Source organism: Chelonia mydas, chromosome 6, assembly GCF_015237465.2.
Source record: "Chelonia mydas isolate rCheMyd1 chromosome 6, rCheMyd1.pri.v2, whole genome shotgun sequence".
NCBI lineage: Eukaryota > Metazoa > Chordata > Testudines > Cheloniidae > Chelonia > Chelonia mydas.
The window spans coordinates 68,905,366-68,930,231 of NC_051246.2; the positions used below are offsets into that span (position 1 = coordinate 68,905,366).

Below are 24,866 nucleotides of genomic sequence, written 5' to 3' on the forward strand. Positions count from 1 at the left end.
GTTCTTCTACCGTCAGACCGTGACGTGACGTGACGTGACGTGACCCCCCCCAGCCTCAGCGAGTGATCACCTGAGGCCTGACCCTTTGCTCTCCTGGCAGGGCAAACAGTATGTCATATGATAGATACTGTTAAGAACCAATCAGAAGCCTACAACAAGCGACAGTTGAACCAGTGAGCGGGCTGGGAGCGGCAAGGAGGCGGGACCGAGTGCAGGAGGCGGGGCCGTTTTCACGTGTGGCGGCCGGGAGCGGTAGGCCCAGAGAGGTGGGTTTCTGACGGGCGGGAGCCGGGCTCCCCCATCCCGTGCGGGCCTCGCTCCTGCATGATTCCGCTAGGCAGCAAGCCCTGGGGCCGTGGGTGGGGACCCCGGGCAGGGGGCACGTGGTCAGGGCCCTGACTCCTCTGGGGCTACTGGCGGGGGGGGGAGTCTCAGTTCAGCAGGGACCTGGTCCTCAGCAGTTCAGCTGTGCACGTCATGAAGGTACAGGAGGGAGATTCTCAGAAGCAGGTTGGTGAAGAGCAGATAAAAAAGCACAGCCCGTCACCTGGCTGCTCTGTGTTCAGGAAATCCAGCAAGCACTGTAGCCTGACTCATGTTATTGGGCATGGGGCGGTGGGGGGAGTTGTTCATGAAACCCTGTAGTGACCATATTGTTGTAGGTGTCCATGCATCACCTAGCATAATGGGACACCGCTCCTGATTGTGAATTGCTGGGTGTTATGTGTATTGTTACTGTGATGTAAATGTCATCTCTGTCATCATGCTGCAAGAGTAAAATACTCAAAAACAAAACAGGTATTATATTCATGTAGATAACCAGAATTTATCATTTAAAAAAATATTCAGTATAACCCAAGCTTTAACAAATAGGTCATCCAAAAGTTAACTAAAACTCAGGCAAATAAGTCGTTTTTGTAAAACTGATATTTCTTCTTCCATCAATCTGATATCTTAATTCCTTACAGAAAGAGACTTGACACCCAAAAAAGCATGTGATGTTATAATCTAAAGCACTGCACTCAACTCACCGCAATTTTTACTTTGGCAGGGAAGAATATTATTGCTGCCATCATATCGTCTCCATAGAGCCAAATTCAGCCCTGATGTTAGCAAGCGTATTTCCATTGATTTACAGTTTTTTACACCAGGCTTGAATTTGGGCCATAGAAATTCTAGGTACCGGGGCATTCATACATAAACATACATAGAAATTAGAGGAAAACATATATTACGTCATTATATTGCTCTCCTGTGGGCCAAATAAGGATTATTGCATACTATATTGTCTCCAGTATTTAGTCCAATCTCATTTTTAAATTATTCAAGCTGTTGTTCTTTCTCTACTTATATTACAAGTATGTGGCCTTTGTATTCTCTCTGTGTTCATCCTAAAATAAGTTTCTTCCTTCACTTCACTGTCTCTTTAGTTTTGACCAGCAGTGGGTCAAGACAAATTTGAAATATGAGGAAAATGATGTATTAAGAGAATACCCTGTGTGTTGAACCCTTCCAGACAATTGGAACGGAAATTCTGATTGTATATGTATCTGTATGTTTTAGTGACGGGCATGAAGAGAAACAATTGGAGAGGTAAAGAAAAGGAGGGGTGGAGCAGTCGCAGACAAACCTACCATCCCAACTACTACAGAAGACACAACCACTGTAGCTTTACTGAAAGGCAAGTGTACACAGTTTAATACTTTAGCTGTAGATTTTAGGACCTTTCACAAAGGTAGTTTGGGGGAAGGAAGGTTGGGGGTTTGGGTTTTTTTTGTTTGTTTTTGTTTTTTGTATTTCTTAATTTGTTTTGTTAATGTTTACTGTAAAATAGGTACATATTATTTCCCGTTTTTTACAGATTGGGAAACTGAGATAAAGTTTATAGGGATTCTGTTATCTTGAAATCTAGCCCATTTTTTACAATAAAAAGTAGTTTAGATATTACACCTGCCTTTGTGAGTCTTTCTGATAATTTTTTGTGGCATTAAATTTTTTTCTCTCCCCTGTTGCTATGAGATACTCACACAAATAGTAGGGGAAACTGACTAAGGCTTTAATTCTGAAAACATTGTGGACCATTGATTTTATTGGGACTACTCACATGGAAAGTTATACATATGTTTAAGTGTTTGCAGGATTTGGACCCTCACTCCGACTATATGGGGGAAACAGGTTTAAAAAAGGGTTTCAGATTGAAGTGATTTTTTGTGTGTTAATTGTTGTCCTTTAAGTAACTAGTTCAATCCCACACAGAAAGCCAGTGGGTGGAGCCAGGATTAGAACTAAGAAGTTCCTTGCTCCTAATCCTGTTCTCAGAACACTAAATCATGCAGCCTCTAAACCAACTTGACCTACTGCTTTCAGAATGACAGGATATAAGATCCATTACAGAGCTTGGTATGAACAGAAACACTGAGAATTAGTAACACATTATGCATGTAATTTTAAATAGAATCTTAAGAAAATAACCCAGGGAAATTCAACCTAAAGTATGGACCTCGTCAACTTAGAATAGCTTACTTCTGTTTTTAAAGTCTTATACCTACTGTTATTGCAAGAAATAGCTAAGCTCACTGTAATTGAAATAAAGAAGTAATTTTCTCTGATCTCTTCAGTTTGTTTACTTTGTGCATTTCAAAACACTTTGGGTGAAATCCTGACCCCATTGAAGACAGAACTCACACTGACTTCAGCAGGACCAGGGTTTCACCCATGGTGTCAGTTTCACTGTAGAGACAGTGTTTTCCCCTGTTATTTGTGTGGATCTTTTACATAACAACATGGAGGCAGGAAGAGAGCAAATCACAAAAATTGACAAGAAAACTCAGGGCAGTTGTACTAAAAAAGCCCATTAAAAGTAGTTTCAGGTAAAATTGACTAGATTTTAAGATGATGGTGACCTTTTAATGTTTATACAATACCTTGAAGATGAAAATGAAATATTACTATTTTCACATTGTGTGTTCATTCTGTGTACATATGCTGTGTATACACAATGTACTTAACAGCCTTACCAAATTCTACTCACCTAGGGAAAATCATTGTTTTTAGCAAAGCAAAATAGCTTTTTCATTAGAATAATCTTCATAGAAAAGGTGTGTGAGGAGATCTTGCGTCTGGGCTAATAAATTTAAGACAGTTTTGCAAGCTGAACATAACAGTGCATTATTGTTAGGTGTGAACAAGAGGAACCATGGAACTCACTGAATGCAGACACCAGCAACAGTGGATCCTCTTCTGAAGTATGTCATAGCTCTCCAGTACCTGGTAAGGGACCATTGTGTTCAGGGGCCAAAAATCAGCACCTAAACATTGGGTGCATGAAGACAGACGATCCTGTCATAGTTTACTTCGCCTCTCTAATATCCATAGCCATCAAGGCAGAGATCTTCTAAAAGTTACGTTATTGAAAGAGTTATGTTAAATAGACAAAGAAAATGTAACAATACAACACACCCCTGTAGGATGGGAGGAGCCCAGAGCTCGGGCTCCAATCTGAGCCCAGAAGTCTACACAGCAATGAAACAGCCCTACAGCCAAAGCCCCGTGAGCCCAAGTCGGGTGGCACGGGCCAGTTGCGGGTTTTTCTTTGCTGTGTAGACGTACCCTGAGTGAGCCAGCCCAGTCCACAATTGAAATGTCTCATGGATTGTAGGTATCTAAGCGTTTGATTTGGGAAGTGTAATTAGGAAAGGGTGTTTGTCCTGGGGAAAGGGACTGCTGCTTTTATGTTAGGTCAATGATCAGTTGTCCATTGTTCTTGGTGTTTGGGATATCATAAAAAAAAATTTTTTGTCAGCAGTGTGACTCATTTATGTTCAAGAAGAATGGCCATGTCTTTGTTCTGGAGCACCTTTCCCTGTGTTTCCCCATTTCTATTTGCTGAATTTAATCTCCATTACTGCTGGTCTCCCTCTATCCCTGTAATGACATTTTTTTCTGCAGATAGTAGGAGCATGGTCTGGCTTTTGCTGAGGTGGCCATTAATGTAATCAATACCTCTCCCCATTTGTGACCTGCCAGTCTGGAAGCAGAAGTTTCCATGTTCTTTTTGACTTGGAATCCCCAAAGTGGCGGTCTCTTGTCTGCTACTCTGGAATTGGGTGAGGTCAAAGGACAATAGAAAAAGTTTGTTCTCAATCTGATTTTGTTTGGTAAATGCTCTTTATAGAACTACCAGGATTTTACTATGACCCTGAAAAGAACCGCTATTTCCGACTGCTCCCTGGGCATAATAACTACAACCCTCTCACCAAAGAGAGCCTCCAGTACAAGGAGATGGAGTGCAAGAGACTGAAGCTGTTAGAAGAGGAGGAAAAGCAAAAGAAGGTGGGTCATGTCTCTGAAATGTCATTTAAACTTTACTGTGCTGTGACCCAAGACACCAGGATGGGCTACAGGTTATAAAACCCTCCAGTTTCAACTTTGGTATAATCGCCTCTAATGCTTGCTGTTCAAGGTCAGATGTTCAAACATTTGTCCATACCCCCAACAAAAGCTATGTTAAGATGGAGTTATGGTTGAGACTACATAATCAGTAATTTAGGGTAAAATACAGTACAGGGATGAGGTAATTATCTCAAAACCAAGTATGATAAAGTCAGGAAATTCACAGTTAAGGTTAAACTTAAAACCTTAACTCTTCCCTGTCACAGAGTCTTCAAACAGTTCACTGATAAAACTCACTAAAACCTCATGCCTATGCATTTTTTTTTAAAGGATTAGTAGTCATTTTTTCCAGTTGTTGTAGAATTCTTTATAGTAGAACATTGTGTCCTTTAGCATCTGCTGAAAAAAACTTCTATGAAGAATAACAAGAAAAATGATGATTAATCCTTAACACTTATTCAGATGTAGCTTGAGGACAAGATTTTAGTAAGTTATGGGAAGTTTGATGTTTCTATGGTGTCATGTTACTGAGATCATGGGGCAAAAAAAAAAATCTGACACAAGGTGCGAAACTTCTTAAAGAGCACATTTTTAGTTTAATTTTAATTCTTTAACTGATTCATTTTTAAGTTTTCAGAACAAATGAATTCTCAGAGAGAGTAAATACTATCATTTGGGGCAGGATATGCTTTCTTCGCTATGCCTACCGATGCCTCCATTAAAAAAGTGACTACATCAGTGGGCTAGTTTTCACAGGCGCTGTGCACTTGCAGGTCCTATTAATCTCAATGGGAGCTGTGGGTGCTCAGCGCCACTGAAAGTCAGTCCCCAGCTACCTATTTGATTAAAAAGTGACTTTCAGTCTATGTTCAGACTACAAAATGGATTGTAAAAACCTGGTATGCTTTGCCTTGCCCCAGCTCTGTCTACTGTTCAGTCTTTTGCTTTCATGAGCACTGAAAGTATTCAGCCCAACTGTAAAATGACAAATGGAAAAGCTCGGTTATTGCAACATTAAGGTTGCACAGTTAAAATAAAAAAGGAAATGCCAAAGCTAAAGTTTCTATGGCAGCAGTAGGTGGCCATATTGTATTTCAGAGTTTTTGATTTAAGATAAGAACTTGAGACATTATTTTGTAGTGAAAATGGTTCATGTATTTCGAACCTCAAGATGAGATAGTCACATAGTATTAAGCAAAAATTGGATAACTATGTGGAATTCAGTAAACTGAAGGGCATTCAGTTAGTTTTGTGTTTGGAAGCAGCCAGAGACTTTTCTAATTTGTTTTCTACCTCAGAATGCATATTTTGACTTTTTTTTAAAAAAAAAAAAAAAGATGGGAAGTGCTTTGTTCTTCTTTGAAAAACAGCTTGTAAATACAAGGGCTTAGGGATAAATTGTTCCCCAAATATCCCAGACATGAAGGGACCATGGGCTGCTTTTGATCCTATGCAACACATAACTGCACGCTTTCATTTGTTCTTTTTTAATAGAAAACATCCAGAGCTGGATTGAACTCATCACTTGTCTTACGCAAGAGGCAGTTAGGGTTACTCAGCTCCACCAATTATTGCAGGTAAGATCATTTCAAATCCCTTTTTCACTCTATAAAGTCCTACTGCTAACGTTTCTTTGCCATTAATCTCGTAGCGTACCTTGTTGTTCCAGTAAGGGACAGAGCTGGGGAAGCATCAGTAATAGATACAAAAGTCTACACTGCCTTTTTCTCAAGACATCCCGTTGTTTTCTGTGCAGCTTTTCCATTACATTTTATACTGCACGTGCCTACAGAATGGCTCAGCAAGTCTTCCCTAAAATGACAAGAATTCAGATGCAAGAAAATATTTTCTGATCATCAGGTTTTGAATAGTTTGAGTGTGAAATTTCCCATCCTTAACATATACTCTCCTGCACTTTATAAGCATATTGTGGAGTTTTCCCTTATGTAAATACACTTTAACGGACCTAGTCTACAGGAAATTTCTCTTTTCCTTAACTTGTGTGGCTTCAGTGGTCCAAGTGAGAGCGCTACTGTAGACAGTGTGTCAGCAGATGCCAGCAACCTGTCTTCTGCTGTTGAAGCTGATTGGGAAATTGCAGTGGTGTGACAAGGCTGGTGTACATACAGATGGGGGGCCCCAAAGATTATTTATTGGTGACCTCATGAGTCTTGGGGTCTGAAGGTTGCTCGTGCTATACGTTGGTGGGGCTGCAACCCGCCAGCTCCCTGGGCTGTTTACCTGTTGCCTAACCTGCTGAGATAAAGAAGCATCTCGATGCCTTTTACCCGGAATTCCTTTCATTGGCATTAAATATCCGCATAGTTAAACATGTTTTCGTTTATAGATTGGTCCACGAATTAAAGGTGAACTGCATGCAAAGGAGGAAGGTAGAGATTCGGAGCCCAGATTCCTCAGTTACTGGAACCAACAATTTTAAACTAATAGTGGTATGTTATGGGCACTTCAATTTTTAAGGCTAGAGAGCACTTGGCTGTAGTTATTTTCTTGTGAGCTCTGGGATTTGTAATGACCCAACACATAGGTTATATACACTGGGAAGTGCTTTTCTTTGTAGCAGATTGTATTGGCAGTTTCTCCTCCCATACAGAAGGTATTCCAGACTTGGGGAGCTCTGGGGCTAGCCAGGCATGAATATGTTGTCTTTTCCTTGTGACCATTCTCCTTTAAGCAGTCTGCACTGACTCTTTTTCACTCTTTTGGTGGAATGAATAAATCCTTGTGTCAAATATTGCTCTCAATTACATATTATTTATATTGTAGTAGTGCCCAAAATGTGCTGGGTGCTTTCTTAACACCTAGCCTGAAGAGCTTACAGTCTGCAAAGACAGAGCCAGGTGAAGGGTGGGAGGAAAGGTCATGAAGATAATTGGCAAGCTCTGCTGATGAGAGAGGAGGAGAGGTTGGTGGGTAATGGAGTATAACAAGGGAGGGAGGAGAAAGGGAAAAGAATGAGATTGATGGAGTGAATGGGGGTGAAAGAGTTAAGTCTGTGAATAGAGCAGATTTTATAGTCCAAAAAGTCTGTGTAGATGTTAAGAGCGACATCACGAGTCTCTGGATCTGAAGGGGGGTTTTGTGGGTTGGGGGAGAACTTCTGATAGCAGAGGCTACCTGGGAAGCTCACCCACACTGAGTCCTGGCTATGTAGATGGGAGTGAGGAGAAGCAGGCTGAGAAGCCCTGAACTTACCCCTACTCCATGGCTCCTGCTATGACTGGTGCTGTGGTGTGAAGCAGCTTTTATGGGCAGACATCTTACAGAGGCTGCCTTGGAAGCTCTCTGCTGATCTGGTCCATGTAAGTGAAAGCTGTTGAAGCCAGTGGGGGTACTGAAAATTTCCACTGGTTTAAATGAGAGAAAAATCTGGAACTCAGGACCAGCACTTTGATTGCAAGGGCACCAATCTGATCCAGTAGGGGAAGGAGGCTTTCAAATGACAGAAAAGTCTACATTTACACTGAATGAAAATTCTTTATGCGGAGCCCCATTTATATGCTGGAGCCTGTACTTACTGATTATGGTTCCCCATGACAGCAAGATCTGTCCACAGTGCCATCCCAGAACTCAGCCAATAAGAGACAGCGTTCATTATTGTCAGGTGTTGAAGTGGAAAATGGTGTATCTTAAATGTTTTTCTAGTGAATTTCTCTAGAATGCAGATGGCCACACACATGCAGTGTCTGTGGTGCTGAACTGCAATCAGGTGGTGGTGGGAAAGCACAGTTAATAGATTTCTCATTGGGGACCCAAGCAGACAACCTAAAGCCAGGTCTAGTTTAATTGCCCATAGTGATGCACTTTTTTTGCAGGCAGACACAGCTTGTGAGCGGATATTCACTGTGAATGATGTAGAGCATGGAGGATGTAAATATGGTATCATCAACCTCAGTGGCTTAGGGAAGGACTCTCTCACGGTGGAGATGTATGACAACCTCTACTTCACAAACCGCAAGGTACCATTCTTCCACTGGCTCCTCATCCAGAAGGATTTCCTTCTGTTCTGGAACTCTCAAAATGTTGTAACATGGGATGTGTGAGTGGAAATGAGGAAGGGGGGAGGGAAGGGCAGGGCAGGGGGAAGGAAGAGAGAATGGAAGAATCCAGCAATAAGGGATTGAGTAAATGTAGAATCCACAGAGACCTGAGCCCTGATACTCCTGAATTGGTTTTGGAGAACGGTGTTACAAAGCAGTCAGTCCAGTACCTTTCATGAGCAGTATATTACCACAGAATTACTCTTGGCATCACTTGAAAAGAGAGGCTTTGAGGGATTAATTCTACTGCTGATTTGTTTGCTCTGTTTCTTCTTAAGACAGAAAAAAAACAAAAAACAAAACAAAACAAAATATCCATGCCTCTCTTTGAATGGGAAGAACTTTTAGGACAAAATACGACAACCTGTAGGTGCCCAGTTCCATGGAGAAGACCTGTCTTAATTAAGAGATGTGCTGAATGGACCCATCCAGGTTTGGGGAGGTTTTTTTTGGGTGCTGACCTTTTTCTACTTCATGCAAGTGTTAGCAAGAGGCTGAAATGCCTGTCTCTCTTTATTGGGCTAGTCATCACTAGTCTTTTTCCAGGATGTTCTTGGCATTCTCCAGTATACTAAGGGTGTGTGCTCAGTTTTTCAGACTTATGTGGAATGTTTGAAAATTCACTTTCCTGAATTAAACAGGAGACAGCAAGTATTGGTCTGTCTTGCTTTTGTTTGTAGGTGAATTCTGTGTGCTGGGCATCGCTGACTCATCAAGATTCTCACGTTTTATATCCTTTTTTAAAATAAATAAATAAAGCTTCAGGCTTGCTTCCACTAGACAACAAATTGCTTCACAAAACAGAACATAAGAATGGCCACACTGGGTCAGACCAAAGGTCCATCTAGCCCAGTATCCTGTCTTCCGACAGTGGCCAATGCCAGGTGTTTCAGAGGAAATGAACAGAACAGGTAATCGTCAAGTGATCTGTCCCCTGTCACCCATTCCCAGCCTCTGGCAAACAGAGGCTTGGGACACCATGCCTGCCCATCCTGGCTAATAGACATTGATGGACCTATCTTCCAGGAACTATCTAGTTCTGTTTTGAACCCTGTTATAGTCTTGGCCTTCACAACATCCTCTAGCAAAGAGTTCCCCGGGTTGACTGACAGCCACTTATCAACAAGAAATCCCAAGTACCGGTCTCAAAAGGGCTTAATGGTTCACTGGAAAATAACCAGAGAAGCCCTAAAGTTGAAAGAAAGTATGCTGTTAAGTCATAAGTACACATGGCAGCATTCAGATATATAGTAAGGCAAAAGACAAGGATCTTACAACCTAACCTTCAGAGTTAACACAATGAATAAATTACATCAAATCACTTTTGGGTATAGGGAGGAAATAGCAGAAATGACAAAATAATGGGCTGGGGTAGAAAAAGTGTTTTTTTCTTTTGTGAACCCATCAGGGTGTCAGGTTTGGGATTGGCAATGGGGAATGTCTGATTAGAGATTAGTGGCAGAATGCTTACACAAAAGATGTGCATCTGTACTGACGGAGGCTTGCGTGGAAGGTGCAGGGACACAAATGGGAGAATGTGAAAGGAGCATGGAAGTGAGATTGTTGGCAGACAAAGGGTGTGTGCTGGAGTATTAGCAAACAAGGGGAGATGTAGGCAAGTGTTGGATTCTGAAGACCCTTGAAAGGGAGAACAAAGAGTTCAAAAAAATGATTCAGACAATGTCAAGAAGCCAGTGGATAGAGTGAGGGAGCAGAGTGTCATGGTCATACTACAGGGAGAGGAAGAGGACTTTTCAGAGTCATGTTGCAGACGTGCACTGCAGCAGGCCTGGAGTTTTCACTCTCCCCCATCTATCTGATCATAATTCCATCACACTGATCTGGAAAAATAAGTTTAAATCCTGCCCATACCTGTTACTACCTCCAGAGGGCAATGTGATACAACCCAATTTTAAAAAAATGTATGCACTGGGGAAGACAGACCCAAAGTAGTTGGTAAAAGGTTATTTTTTATGTCTTCACTCTCCAAAGTTCTAGATGTGGATGATATTATTTTATGACTGGAAAGACCAGGAAAGGTTTTATTATTCCTCCCACTCTCCTTCCCTGTTGGGTAACGTTAAATATTAAAATTAGAATCATAGAATTACAGATCTTGTCCTCTAATTCCTATGAGAGAAGGGTGTGATGAGGCTTAATTCATTACTGACTGTAAATCACTTTAAAGTTAATCTAAGAGGCACTGTTGAAGGGCAGAATATTATGTGTACCAGTCTCTCCTCCCCCCCCGAGTAATTTTATGCAACATGTGCCACTTCTGGGAGAAATCTTGGTTTTCTTTAACAGCCTCCAGCAAGTTGTGCCTCATGGGGATTGCAGAAACTCCAGGCTGTGCCAGTCTGCTTCCAGCATCCTTATTCAGCAACTCTAACCCAGGTAGAATACCTTTCTGTTCTGGTTAGAAGCTGTAGTCTGAACAGGGCCTAAATGAGGGATGACTTCTGTATTTTCATTCTCTAATACTTCGAGTGGTTTTGTAAGTGTCACAAGAATGAATATTAACACTGTGTAATGAAGCCCAAGAACTGATTTGGATAGTAATAACTTTAGGAACTAGTTAACAAGGATAGCTTATGGCATCAGATATTAACTGTATGGTACTTGGCAGAAAATGTACTCACCTATAAAGTAAATATTTATTTGGAATTTTCCCTATGTAAGTTATTTGGCCTCCCTTAATACATAGAACCTGGGTAGATAAATAGTTTGAGTGAGCACCTTTTGGGCTATCTGGTCCTTTCAAATGGAGTGAACCAGTGCACAGTTGTTCTCCCAGGTATGACCTTTGCCCACAGTAATTGTTCACATACGTTTATTGATGGGACTATTTGAGATGGCAGTCCTCTTGTAAGTCCCTCTGCTCCTCTCCCAGTACTGATCTCCCAGCCCATGACAGGCACTGTGTATAGTGTTCAATCACATGAAAACATATGAATATTAAAGAGAGATGGTTAAAATAAATTGGCTTTAATTTGATGTGTTTGGCTACATTCCCCTATGTTGTATTTGTGCTGTTCCTTTTCATAAGGGTGGAATCTCCCTTAGTTGACTTAAGTCCTCACTATGCTGCTCTCTCCAGGTCTCTTTGTAGTGTCATTGTGTAATTTTGCTACATCTCTAATTTTTGTGTCCTGTGCAAGTTTGGCCACTGTTAAATTTACACCAAAGAAGTGTCTGATGAAGACAAACATGTAAAGCACCTTGATGGGGTGAAAATACAGGAGTTATTTCCAGAGGCTTTTTAAAAACAAACAGTCACAGAGTTAGTGCTAACAGGAAGGGTTGCTGTTTGAAGACTGCAGGATGCTTTACCAGTATGACAAAAGTAGTTCTAGGGCAGTGGTCCCCAAACTTTTTCCATTATGCCCCTCCCTTACCCATAATGGAACCTCTCCACGTGCAGACACACACCCTGAACCGTGGTCAGGAGCCATGGTCGGGGGCTGAGGCTGGAGCTGTGGCCAGGAACGGGGCTGCAGCCAGCACCTGAGCTGCAGCTGCGGTAGAGGGCAGGGCCAGATTCAAGCAGGGGGCAGAGGGGGGCTGGTTAGTGCTCCCTCCCTGCCTCCTGTGGTGGCTGGCCCCACTGTGCCCCCTTAGAGGGGTCACGCCCCACAGTTTGTGGACCACTGTTCTAAGGTAATTTTGGAAATCACTGCCTTCAGATACATAAGACACCTACAGTGTCATCTCTAACCCCAAGCTGAGGGCTTGGTCTTAACATACTTGTGTGAAGTGAATAAAAACTGAAAACTTAGGAACTGTCAGTGGGTTGGTTTTGAACTGGGTTGGGAGTTGAGGGAACACAATACAAATCTCGCTTGTTGCTATATAGTTAAACTTTGCTCATTCAGCAGATGGGGGGGGCAGTGTAGCATGTTCAAAGCTGTGTTTGTCCAAACAAGACCCTTCCTCACTTCTCCCCCATTCCTTCCCCCCACATAAACATAATTTCAGTGCCCAACGTGCTACTTTCTGAAAATCCTCATGAATTCTCCATCAAGGGGAGAGGCAGGGGCATAGATAGGCTTTGGCTCTTGGGGAAGGCGAAATGGTGTCCTTGTTCCAATGCAGTTGTATTAAAGCACTGTGTGTACCCAGTTTTTATAAACCTTGAGAATGTGGGTGCATTATGTAGCTATTTCTTTCAGTCTTCCCTTCCTTCCCCCAGAGTCATGCCTATGACTACAGAGTAGTTCTCATGGCAGTGTTCTTTGGCAATCACTCAAGCATCTGGTGGAGCAACCTTTTGTTTCCAGAAGAACAGGGTGGGTAGCAGCAGGCCTGTAATTGGGTGGTTTAGTGCACTGGAAGCAGAAACCCTGAAAGTTGTAAGAGGTACGGCGGCCTGGTGAAATTTTCTAGGGGCACAGTTAACTTGAAGCTTCCTCCCACATCTCCTTGTGGTGCCTGAGGGCTTCACAGTTTGTTCTCGTCCCTGTTGCCACCCTTAGGAGATCAGCCTGGAATGCTGTGCAGCTTCAAGATCTCCACTGCCTGGTCCTGTGCTTGGTGCCTGAACCCCCAGGCTGATAACTGCTTCAGCACAGGTAAGCAGGAGTGTATTTGTACTACTTCTCAAGAGGAAAGATTTGCACCATCATTGCCTCCAAGCTGTATTGCCCAAATGATGGCCATGTGTTTGTTTTGTCTTTCTTAGGTCTGATGCGGCGAGTCCTTGTAACCAATGCAATGACTGGTCACCGGCAGACATTTGGAACAAGCAGTGATGTACTGGCACAACAGTTTGCCACCCAGGTAGAAAGGGACATGGGTCTTTGATTTCTTAGGGATATGTTACGCATTGCTGATTTTGTGGAACCAGCAGCCCTGTACTCACTGTGACTACTTTTTGTGGTGGATTCAGTAGCTGCTCAGTAATGAAGTTGACACTTGATGATGTGGCTGACCATGGAAAAGCAACAAAAATAAGCTACACTGATTTCAAGCTCCATTGGAAATGTGGGGTGGGTTGGGGGGGAATCAATTTTGCTAAATAGAAAAAGATTAAAAAGAAAGTGAAACAACAAATGAAAGGAATTATAATAAGGCTTTGCAGTCATAGTGCATCTTAAAGCACTTCACACACACTAAGTATCAGTATTGTTCCCATTTTACAGATAGGGAAAGTAAGGACAGAGAGGTTAAATGACTTGCTCAGTCAAAGTTAGTTGCAAAGGTGGAACTAGAACTTAGGAGACTCAACTCCCCTTCCCCTGATCTAACCACAAGACCAAGTTTCCATTGCTTTTTTACTGCTAAATATTTGAAAGCAGAATGAAAGTCCTAAGTTGGTTGCAATGTTTTACAACATGACTATGCAATTCTGGTTCTTGTCATCCTCCATGTACGGTGATATTATTCTGGCACTACAGTAAAGGGGTATCTTGAACCCTTCCTACGAAAGTGGCCACAACAACTGACTAGAGAAACCTGTTTGATACTGTTAAATGTTACAAAACTCATCGCCTTGCATGTTCTGGTTCGTCTAGACTCCAGTGCTGTACAATGGCTGCCGTTCAGGGGAGGTTTTCAGCATTGACATTCGTCAGCGCAGCCGGAGGGGTCACAGCTGGAAAGCTGTCCGTCTTTTCCATGACTCAGCAGTCACATCTGTTCGCCTTCTCCAAGCTGAGTACTATCTTATGGCAGCGGACATGGCTGGAAAGGTAGAGTTTCTTTTTATGGAAAGCTAGATAGTGTCTCATATGTTCTATTGGCCATTGCCAGGGTCCCACCCCAGACCTGAAAGAGGATGCCACTGTCTTTAGGAAGTGTGTTAGTTCTTCTTTGTCCCCTACCCAATCTCTCAAAGCTTTCCAGCTCACTGATTGGTCAGAAGGAAGGTGTGAATGGTTTGCAGATGTGTGTATTCTCCGCTCTTTACTCCTGTTTCTGAGATACTTGGAGTTTGGCTATGTCTACACAAGCACTTTTGTTGGTATAACCTTTGTCACTCTGAGGCGTGAAAAAACACCCCTCTGAGCAATATATGTTACACCGACAGAAGCGCTGGTGTGGTCAGCGCTACGTCAGTGGGAGACACTCTCTTGCCGACATACTACCACTGCTCATTGGAAGTGGTTTAATTATGTCCACGGGAGAGCTCTCTTCCATCGGCATAGAGCAGCTACATGAGTGATTGTACAGCAGCTCAGCTGCACCAAAACAGCTGTGCTGCTATAAGCTTGCTAGTTTAGACATGGCCTTTGTCTTCTCCAACTGGTGCATAAGCACGGAGCGCTGTGTTGGAGAAAAACACAGTTCTCACTCTCAGGTTGGGTGCAGCAAATCAGATACACTTTATTACCTCAAGCAATTGCAACAGAGGGAGAGAGTGCACTAGGACACAGGGTTTCCCCCACCTATGCAGGTCTCTCCCAGATAAACAATTAGAGCAAGTATTTATACCTTTATTACAGACAATAATAAGCAACAACTGCAGATTGTTTATACATATTCCTTCATGATCTCTTATTTTTCTTACCATTTCTCTTATAGTCTGCATTCTAGTCTTATCTAATACAAGGTCACAACAGCCTCTTTCACAGTTGTTTTCCACTCACTTCGCACTATCCCCGCTTCTACAAATCTCGCGTTATTAAAGCTAGAGTTAGCCTGACTCCTGCTCAATATAGAGGCTTGCATCCAAATTCCCTTTATCTACTTCCACAACTGGAGTAGCCACAACACGCTCACTCAAGAACTTGGAATTCTACTGGGATTCCCTGACCCAAGATGGGGGGTGGAGTGACTTCCCCAAGGCCACCCAACTATTCTGTGGCAGAGCAAAATTAAAACTCAGTCCTTTGCTCAATCCACTAGACAAGTTGCCTGCAGTAAAACAAATGGAACGAGCCTTTCTATAAGTGGTTTCTCACAGGCAGTATCCTAAACCAGTGCTTCAAATAATGGTGTCCACTTGTAGCTAGGTGGTAATTCCAAAACTGAAGGAATTCACTTGGAAGCTTGTAAAACTTTGGGTGTCTGCTCCTTTCTCTCCCTATCACCAGCAAAAACTGTCAAAAATTGCCCCGCTTCACTAAAATGTCCTCTCTTCTATTACCATTTCCACTTGCAGATAAAGCTATGGGATCTGAGAGCAGTGAAGTGTGTGAAACAGTACGAGGGCCATCATAACGAATATGCTACTCTCCCTCTGCAAATAAATGAGGAGGAAGGGCTTGTCACAGCAGGTGTGTCAGCTTTTCTGTAGTGCGTGTATGTTTGGTTCTCTACACCCAGGTATGTGGGGCATTTGTAGAGAGAGGCTATTGGAAATTACGTGGGCATTCATTCCTTTCTGGCTTTGGGAACAGAATAATAAACCACAAGTGCGTAACTCAAAACAAAAATTATTTGGATGCATTTTAATTATGAGGATGGTCCTCTGGGTTTCAAAAGATATGCTCCAGCCAGTAGGATTTCTCCGTTAGAAGTTAGGAAAGACATTGGAAGACAAAATGGGAGCGAAAGTGGCCAGTGTTTGATTTAGAAGTAAAGGAAAACAGTGCTAAACCTCTTCATGAGGCCATAAAAAGGGTAATTATTTTACATGGAAGGATAGACATCCTGGTAAGTCATATTAAATAACAGGAGTATATTGGGTCTTTTCTTTGATATCCAAAGGAAACAGTAGGATGAAGGGGCATGTGATGGGATGTGTACCCCCACATAGGTTCTGAAGGGATTAATGTGGGCCTGAGAAGTCAGTTAAGATACTTCTCAGCACCTGCAAGAGAGAGAGCCAGGCTTAATTGATAATGAAACCCCACTGAGGAAGGGCTGGGTTGTGATTATAATGCTAGGAAGTTTGTGGCAGAAAGGGGGTGCAGGGAGAGAGCCAGCAGTCACTCTGTGGGGGGATAGAAGAGGTAGGAAGCAGTCTAGGGAGGCAGCAAAGAGTCTGAGGGAGTAGGCCTTGGCTGCCAGCTTACAAGGTCTCTGGGTTTGAGCCCATAGTAGAGGGAGGGCCTGGGTTCCCCTACTAGCCACCGAGAAAGGTAGGGTGAAACCACCTGCAGTAAGGGATTTAAGGACAACAGAGCCCAGAGACAGAAGGAAGGCTGCAATAAGGTAATTGGACTACAGTTTGGTTGTACTCTGTTACCCCAAAAGGGGCAGACATAAATATTGTGACCTGGCCAGAGGGCTGGGTTACGGGAAGACGCACCGCTGTCGTGACAGAGCGCATGTCGTTAGGGGGTGCCACACCAAATGACAGCTGATACACTATGCCTGGCCACCAGGAGGTGCTGTTGCGGTGAAGGGAACCCCTTTACAGGGGGTATAGAAACACCAAGATATTCCTGAATTTGTTCGCATTTTCTTGAATTCTCTGTAAGCAGCACAATTATGATAAGAGCTTCTTTTTTTTTCTCATTATGACGGATAATAAAGAACCTAGCAATTGGGATACTGCTTTGGATAGTGACATATTAAGCTCTGTGTTGCCTGATTTTGTTTGAGCTCTTGCCTACAGTTATTTTTATCCATCCCACCCTATGTAGAGTAAAATATCTGAGTCATGTTCTTCCTTTTTGGAGGAGCTCAGGGTTTTTTCCATGCATGGATGGAGATGGGCAATGGTTCTTTTGTTAGTGTGTTAAATACCCTTTTTCTCTTCTGGGATCAGAATTTTTCAAAGCTGGTTATGATCATTTGTGTGGAAGCATTTCCTTGTCCTGATTTGTAGTGCTTTTTTCCTCCCCAGTTGGTCAGGATTGCTACACAAGAATTTGGGGTCTCCAAGATGCCCATCTGCTCAGAATGATTCCCTCTCCACACCCATCATCCAGGGACTCCATCCCCAGTGTGGTGTTCTCTTCAAGACTCGGAGGCAGCCGAGGAGTTCCTGGCCTGCTCATGGCAGTCAAGCAGGATCTCTACCACTTCTCCTACAACTCAGATAATCCATGTTGTCCCTAGACCAGGGATACAGATCTTCCAGCCCCCCTGGGTGTCTCAAGAGACAGCTGTTAAGTGTGGCCTCTTATTGTCACCATTGCACTGACTCAAGTTGTGTGCCTGCTCTGTGTGTGGAGTTTTGAACTTTGCCCAGCAGGTTCAGCAAATTTCTACTGTATCTGCTCTAAAACTACCAGGCAGTTGTAAATAAAAGTGATGAACTGCTCATACAGAGAACAGGTTTTTTTAATTCAGCTGTGAGTTTGGAAGGAAGGATCATTTGTGGGATCTGACTTTCAGCGAGTAGCTGAAACTCATTGGCAAAAGTTGCATAGAAAAAGCTAACTGTTCTACTGTCTCTCCAATAAGGGAGATAAATGAAAAGGTAATGGAGAGCACCCCAGACAGACCAGGAAGTAAGGCTGCTCTCTAATACCTGACAGAAATTTCGTTAAAACTGGAACAGTCAGGCTTCCAGGAACACAAGCAACCTCAGAGATTACAGTGAATGTATTTAATATACGGAGTTCTCTTCATCCCACAGGGCTCCATACTCACTGATATTTTGTGTAGTGTCTTTCTAGGCCTAGCCACTTTGCCTCTCTGAGCCCCCCTCTTTCTACTCCCCATCCCCTTTCTCTGATGCTCTCTGCATTCTCCCAACACAGCATGCTGTCCCCTCTTTTCTATGCCATTGGATCTTTGTCTTCAGATTTCTTATCCACACCACCACTTATTGCTGAAACACAAAACTCTGTCCCTGCTAGAACAGTGAAACATTAAGGAGAATGCTTCCTTTACTGGAAAAAAAGTCACTTAGTGGGAGTATTGTGTCTGGACAAATGCCAGTGAATAATATACATAGAGGTCTTCCCTGTTTGTAATGTTTTTGCATACGGACTGAAAAATTCTCAAATTAACTTTACAGAACAAACAACTAGGCTAATTCCTCCAGTTACTAATTCTTGGCCTGCTTGTGGCTGTTTGTTGAGAATATTTGCAGTTTGCAATTCATGCTTTGTTTGGTTATATCCTTAAGTCATTTAGATTGTTTGTTTCTGTTTTTCAGTTGGACTGGGTAAGTGATTTCCATATCCAGTACAACTTGGTACAAATGGTGACTGTTACCATCTACTGTTCAATTGAGAATTGGTGTTTGGAGTATTTTGAAGTTAAAAATGTCTTTTGTACAGGCATTTCTGCTAGTATCCCCTGAGCTGCTTGAACATTCATAGAAAGCAAAACAAACAGGGTTATGAACTCCATTGAATCAAAATTCATTCTTGAATTTAAAGCAGTACATTTAGAACCCCCTTCCCCACTGTTCTCCCAGCTCTAGTCAAGATCCTCATCCTGGATAGGATACGGATTCTGTAATATTTGTGTACCATTGATGTGGGAACACCAGCTAAAACAAGTGTGGCAGGAAGGCATCTTGTTTTTTTTCCTAGTGCTTTCTTCACTCCCCTTCAGGCAAAGCCCATTAAATTGCAAGAAACTCAGTTGCTGTGCCTGCTGTTTCCATGAGCTAAGCATTCATGATGAGCCCCTGCACACACATTCATCCCCACCCCCTGCCAAAGTCCCTCTAGCTAAGGCTTCTAATTAAGCTTGTGATGGGGGTGCAAAGGAAGTGTTGGGGGTGCAGGGGAACAAGATGTGATCAAGTGTGCAGGCAGTGGCTAAAGGCACTAGAATAACCTCTTTTGAGCAGCAGTAGCTGGGTGTTGAAGCAGCCAGTAGGTAAGGCAGCTAGAAAGGAAAGGTCCCAGTGCCCTGCTACTCCAATATCAAAATAATCTACTTCCTCTGCCCTGGTGTCCCAGCAGAGGGACTGTGGTCTAGCAAGAAATGCCCAGACTGGACCTGAAGTCATTCAGGTTCGGTCTCTGCTAGTCAGAAGGCATGCTTGTTCACTCACTCATTTGTAAAGCCCTGCAAATCCGCAGATATCCACAGACCACTTTTGTGGATCGCAGATGGATGCTAATTCAAATTTTATATCTGCACAGGGATCTACTCGTAATGAGGAAGACTGAGAAGCAGAGCTTAAAAATTTCCCCAACACCTGTTTGTCCAAGGACTAAGCCTATTAGCCCTCATGAAAAATACCTGCACTGCCATGCTACCAAAACCACAAACTTTTAACTTCAAGTGACGCTCTTCATTTGCCTAATGGAAGTCTAGTGATCAGCTCAAGCTCAACATGGCTAAAACAGAACTCTAAATCTTCCCTTCCCACTACTCCCTTTCTCAATTCCCGTGGATATCACCATCACCCTGCCTGTCATTCTGGCCTGTAGGTAGTCTCTCTAGGTCTTCATATCCAGCCTACATCTAAATCCTGCAGATTCTTTCCACACATCTCCTCTCAGGTACAACCTTTTCTATCCATTCACACAGATAAAACTCTTGTCCAGGCTTTCATATTGCGTCTTATTACTGAAACATTCTTCTCTCTGGCTTGACCAATACAGTCTTGCCCCTCTCATTACCGTTCAGAATGCTGCTGCAAAGATACTTTTCCTTGCCTGTTGCTTTGACCATGTCACCCCTCTCTTTGCATCTCTACACTGGCTCCTCCTTCCCTGTTGCATTCTATTTTATATAGGTTCTGAGACTGAATCAAACACAAGCTGCTTGTCTTCACTTTCAAGGCCCTTCATTTTCTATGTCTATGCCTACCCCTACCAATCATCTCTCATTGCTATCGAGCCGTTAGTGCTCACCTCTGATTGGCCCGTCGTCATGCCAATCTCCATTGCCCACTTTTCAAACAAGCACTTTCATGCTTTCTACCTGCTGCCTCTCACGCTTTGGAGCGGCTTCCTGTAAACATCCTCAAAGCTACTTCATGCTGGTCTTAGAAACCCTCCTTTGCCATGATGCCTGCAAAAAACTTGCCAGTAGTTAGGCTGCTGATGTGCTGAAACCACAGCCTATCGTGCTGGCCAACGTCTCATTGTATCCTTGTGTTCCCTTGTCTGTCTGTATCTGTGCATTATCTTTTGTATTGTACTTGGATTGTAAGCTCTTTGGGCCAGCGGCCGTCTTTGTGTTTTGTGTTTGTACAGCACCTAGCCCAATGTGGTGCAAGACTGGGGCTCCTAGGTGCTATGGTAATATTAATAAATCAAGGCTATCTCCAGTCAAGTCTATACTCTCTCCCTAGCCACAATTAAACCCACCACCTGCACTTAACTTTTTGCTGGCTGTGGCTACTGCTATCCCCTCTGCTTTCCCCTCCTATAGCTGGGCGCTTCATTCTTCTGTCTGCTTCAAGATGTCACTCTGCTCCTTCCCCTTCCTTTAGAAACAGCAGTGGCTCCAGCTGCTTCCTCCCTCCCTGTTAAAGGACCAGCGGCAATTGTTTGCTCCCTGCTTCCCTATACCCTCCAAAGAAAGCACAACTCAACGTCTTTTGTGGTGGGGTCCTTCCCAGCTGGCTGCTATCCAATGCCAGCATATGGACATGCTCCAAGCAACAAGAGCAGAGTTTCCCAGTGAGTGAGGGGAAGAAGTTGGGCCTAATCCGGAGGCAAGCCATGATCGGACAGCACTGTAGCTGACATCTGTTGGGGGTTGGGACTGCATGGATACAGGAATCGAGCAGAAGTTCTGAGAAGAGCCCCTCTAGGTTTACTGAAGTAAAGAACCTTACAGACACCCAGTTGTTCTCCTTATGGTTATAGCTTCATTTCAGCAGAGAATGAGTCCATCTTTGTTACCTTAATGAAACATGTTAGTGTGTGTGCCATGAGGTACTGAAAGCAGCATACGATCCTCTTATTAGTCACTTCTCTCTGCTCTTGAATGAGATTTCTCTTTTAGCATTGAGCTCCACAAGTCACACAGGGAACACTGAAAAATGGCAGCCCCAAAACTAGAAGTTACAGGAATGACAAGGTGGGTATTGCTCCTACTGAGTGCAACTGCTGCAGTATTTCTCCCTGGCTGCTTTTCCATCACTCTCTGCCCACGACCACAGAACCATGGAGAAAAGTCCTGGCTGCACAAAAGCCAGTGACAAAACTCTCATTTACGTCAGTGGCTCTGCTATTATGTTCATGACTATGAACCGTAGGCCCAATCCTGTAAAATGCTGATTGCCCTCATCTCCTGCTGAAAATGTATTCGTGCCCTAGGAATGAATCCAACATCAGTTTAAGCTTCCTGGCCTTTCACATTCGTTCGTTGCTCCACATGTAGGTCTTGCAAAGTAAGAGCAATTGCAGGGGCTAGTTTGAATACCACTGTTTAACTAAAGATTTGCTAATGAAAATGAATTTTTAAAAACAAAACTTCATAACATGGCTCTTTGAGTAAATGGTGTTCTTGTTTAGCAGGGGCGGGTGCCATTTCAGGTTGAGTCCTGCAAACACTTGTGTATGTACATCACTTCAAGCGTGTGAGTAGTCAGATTGAAGTCAATGAGCCTACTCTTATGCCTAAAGTTAAGCACCTACATCAGTGTTTGCAGGATCCAGACCTATCTGCTAACAGCACAATTTACTTTCTCTAGATCGCCTTTTCCAGCCATAGATTTGAAAGCATTTCACAAAATTATTATCCTCCCGTTACAGAGAGATTAAGTGATGTTTTCAAGGTGTGGGCAAGTCAGTCAGAAGCCGAGTTTGACAGACCGCAGTTCTCCTGACTGTGTTCCAACCAGTAGACCAGGGGTCCCCAACGCAGTGCCCACGGGCGCCATGGCGCCTGCAGGGGCATTTTTGTGCACCCGCAAGACACCCCGCCACCAAAATGCCGCTGAGAAGCGTTGCCGTATTTCCCGCTTCTTCCCGCTGCTGCTTCTCTGCGGCAGCATTTCGGCGGCAGGGTGTTTGGCACCCACCACAGTCTTCTGGGAATAGCAATATGCTATTCCCACAAGAAAGCTTGGGGGCCACTGCAGTAGACCACAGCTGTCCACGCTATCTGTCACTGTTGTATCATCACTGTAGCTATGAACAGTTGTGATGTTTTTCTGACAGCCACCCTTTAGGTACTACTGCTTCCCATTAAGAAGTCCAGTCTGATGCTTTAGAACTGCTTTCCAGAGTAGAAATGGAAGAATTTAACACCCATTTGGAAGTAATAGAAATCAGGTTCCTAAGCCTTCCAAAGGAAATTTCTACAATTAAAAGTGGGGTGGGGGGGAACTTATTTAACTCCAGTGAAACTGTGATTTCTAAAGGAAGCTGAATTCTACAAGCCCAGCTTTGCAACAGCAGAGCTTTCGGATACATTTTTATTTATGCAATATATAAACTACATTAATTAGTGACTTAATCTGTAATTCAATGCAGTGATCAAATGATTTATTACATTGGAGATGTTACTGTTACAGCATATACTTGGATTTTTGTAAGGGAATTGTTCACACTGGTAGTGGTCATTTTAACAGATGGTAAAAGTCAGAAAACTAAATACACTTCATTGCTTAGTTACAATAACTGACCTTGCTCTTTGGCAGCTGCCACGTTGTTAACTTACATTAACTTCCTGTCACATGAATTGTTGATTTGCAAGGCTTGACTACAGTAATTTTCCTATGTTCTGGCATTGCTGAGATCTCTCAGCTGAAGTCTTTCCACTGTGAAGAACTTGAATAGTCCCAAAATGCATTATGTGACTTATGCTTGGTGACTAACAAAATACACGAGTCAGAATAGCTTTCTGTAATAAGCAGAGATGTTTGGGGGAAAGATTGTAATTTTCATATGCATATGCATGGTATGATTCCCTCTCATTCTGTAATAAAATCTCTGAGTGTTTTGCTATTGCTGAAAAATGTAACATGGATTGAAATGAATAGTTTATTTGATTTTGGCAACAGCAGGAAAGCAAGACCCCTCCCCTTTCTTTAGTATTTTTTTAAAAAATACAATTGGCATTGCCCTGCTCTACCCAATAGTACCTTTCACAGGCAGCTTCCTCCCTGAAGCCAGGCAGCTGTTTTACATCTTGATTTCATTTGAAAACTGATGCTTTCAATCATTTTTAGCTCCACCTGCTGTAACTTTGTGCTAACTACTCAGCAATCTTCATTTCTTAAGCCCTTAGCAGTAGCACTTGGGTGGCAATGGCTGTGGCCCTGCACAAACTGATTAGCAAAGAATAAGGACCTTTCCACTTTTGTGGAAAATTACAAACTATATATATCGTGGGTGGCCAAATCATGGCTTGGGAGCCACATGCTCCACCACCACCCCATTTTTCACCTACCATACTCTCCGGGGGGGGGGGGCCTCAGGGCTTCTGCCCTGTGGTGGGACTAGGGGCTTCAATCCTGCAGGAGGTACCTGCCTGGGCTTGGGGCTTTAGCCCTATGGGGCACCCCTGCTGGGCCTAGGGCCTTTAGGAGAAGCAGGGCTGAAGTCCCAAACCCTGGCAAGTGCCTCCTGTGGGGCTGAAGCACCGAGATCCCCCTCCCCATAGGGCAGAAGACCCTAGCCACACCACTCCACTGAAGGGCTAAAGCCCTGAGCCCTGGTAGGTGTGCCTGGCTCTCGAACTTCCAAAGATTATTGTATGCAGCTCAGATGGTCAGTAAGTTTGGCCATCCTTGATACATATTTTCTCCCATTTCTGTAATTTTTCATGAATTTTTTTTCAATGAAAAATTTTCAAATCTAATTCTCCCACCTTACTTTCACTTTTTGTAAAGTAAAACAGTGAGAGGAAAAGGGGACCCTCCCTCCCCCCCCCCATCAAAATGAAAAGCCAATAATCCCTTTTAATCTATTAAAGGACAAATCTATTGCTACCAAAGTTCCAGATCCTGAAAGGTGTTTAGGTGCCTAACTCCCATTGAAATCAACAGGAATTAAGGTACCTAAGCATCTTTGAGGATCTGGGCCAAATTGTTTCTGACAGAGACTTAACTCCAGATACTTGCATGTAGCTACACTAGCTGCTGTTACAGTCATTGAAAGCATAGGTTGTCCGATTACACATGAAAAAGGGAAGATGTTCCATAGACAAAAATGAGAGGCCAGCACTTAAACTCTAGCAGGCTGGCTAGAGGTAAGGGAACTACATGTAAAAGAGCCACAGTTAGTTCTCTGTATGACCAGGTAGAAAACCCAAAAGCTTTCATGCTGTTAGTACGCAGGCTAATCCCATTCATAACATCTTGGGAACTGGTCAGTCTCCCAGGGCTTCAGCTGGGGCACTAGGGGATGCGGTAGCAGGCAGATGGGTGGTTTCTAGTTGTTGTGGGGCATGGCAGAGCTATGGATCAAGAAATAATATAAAAAAAAGCACAGTTTTGAGACTATGGTCAGGGGAGGGATTGTCTTGTTTTCCAGACCACGGACAAAAGGCCCAATGCAGGAGTGACAAATCAGGGGGTGTCAGTTACAAGTGAGTAAACTGGAGAGAATATAACTCACAGTCCACACGGACAGCGGAAGGGTGAGGTTATAGCAGGAAAAACACAAAACAGGAGGGTCAAAGACAGAAGTTCCTTTTCTTTCATATCCTCCT

At 43.2% G+C, this 24,866-nt stretch overlaps 1 protein-coding gene across 2 annotated transcripts; it reads left to right on the top strand.

The window, feature by feature from the left end:
* The first annotated feature begins 99 nt into the window (after positions 1 to 99).
* Positions 100 to 24,086, top strand: DCAF4 (DDB1 and CUL4 associated factor 4). 2 transcript variants are annotated; one of them, XM_037900331.2, is made up of 14 exons: positions 100 to 266; positions 1,564 to 1,681; positions 3,179 to 3,270; positions 4,175 to 4,332; positions 5,887 to 5,969; positions 6,740 to 6,842; positions 8,226 to 8,369; positions 9,131 to 9,180; positions 10,768 to 10,847; positions 12,926 to 13,021; positions 13,132 to 13,229; positions 13,964 to 14,140; positions 15,553 to 15,667; positions 17,185 to 24,086. In XM_037900331.2, the coding sequence occupies exons 2-14, from the start codon at positions 1,572 to 1,574 to the stop codon at positions 17,397 to 17,399; spliced, it is 1,521 nt and encodes a 506-aa protein (XP_037756259.1). In that variant the 5' UTR covers positions 100 to 266; positions 1,564 to 1,571; the 3' UTR covers positions 17,400 to 24,086. The 2 variants fall into 2 exon arrangements, with proteins under 2 accessions (XP_037756259.1, XP_007055800.2); XM_007055738.4 differs by lacking the exon at positions 100 to 266 and adding an exon at positions 293 to 510.
* Positions 24,087 to 24,866: the final 780 nt, after the last annotated feature.

Excerpts from the sequence above, each read along its gene's own strand:
- DCAF4 (XM_037900331.2), top strand. The coding sequence starts at position 1,572 with ATGAAGAGAAACAATTGGAGAGGTAAAGAAAAGGAGGGGTGGAGCAGT. Across the intron at positions 5,970-6,739 it reads AGCTCCACCAATTATTGCAG|ATTGGTCCACGAATTAAAGG; the intron begins GTAAGATCATTT and ends TTTCGTTTATAG. Across the intron at positions 15,668-17,184 it reads GGAAGGGCTTGTCACAGCAG|TTGGTCAGGATTGCTACACA; the intron begins GTGTGTCAGCTT and ends TTTCCTCCCCAG.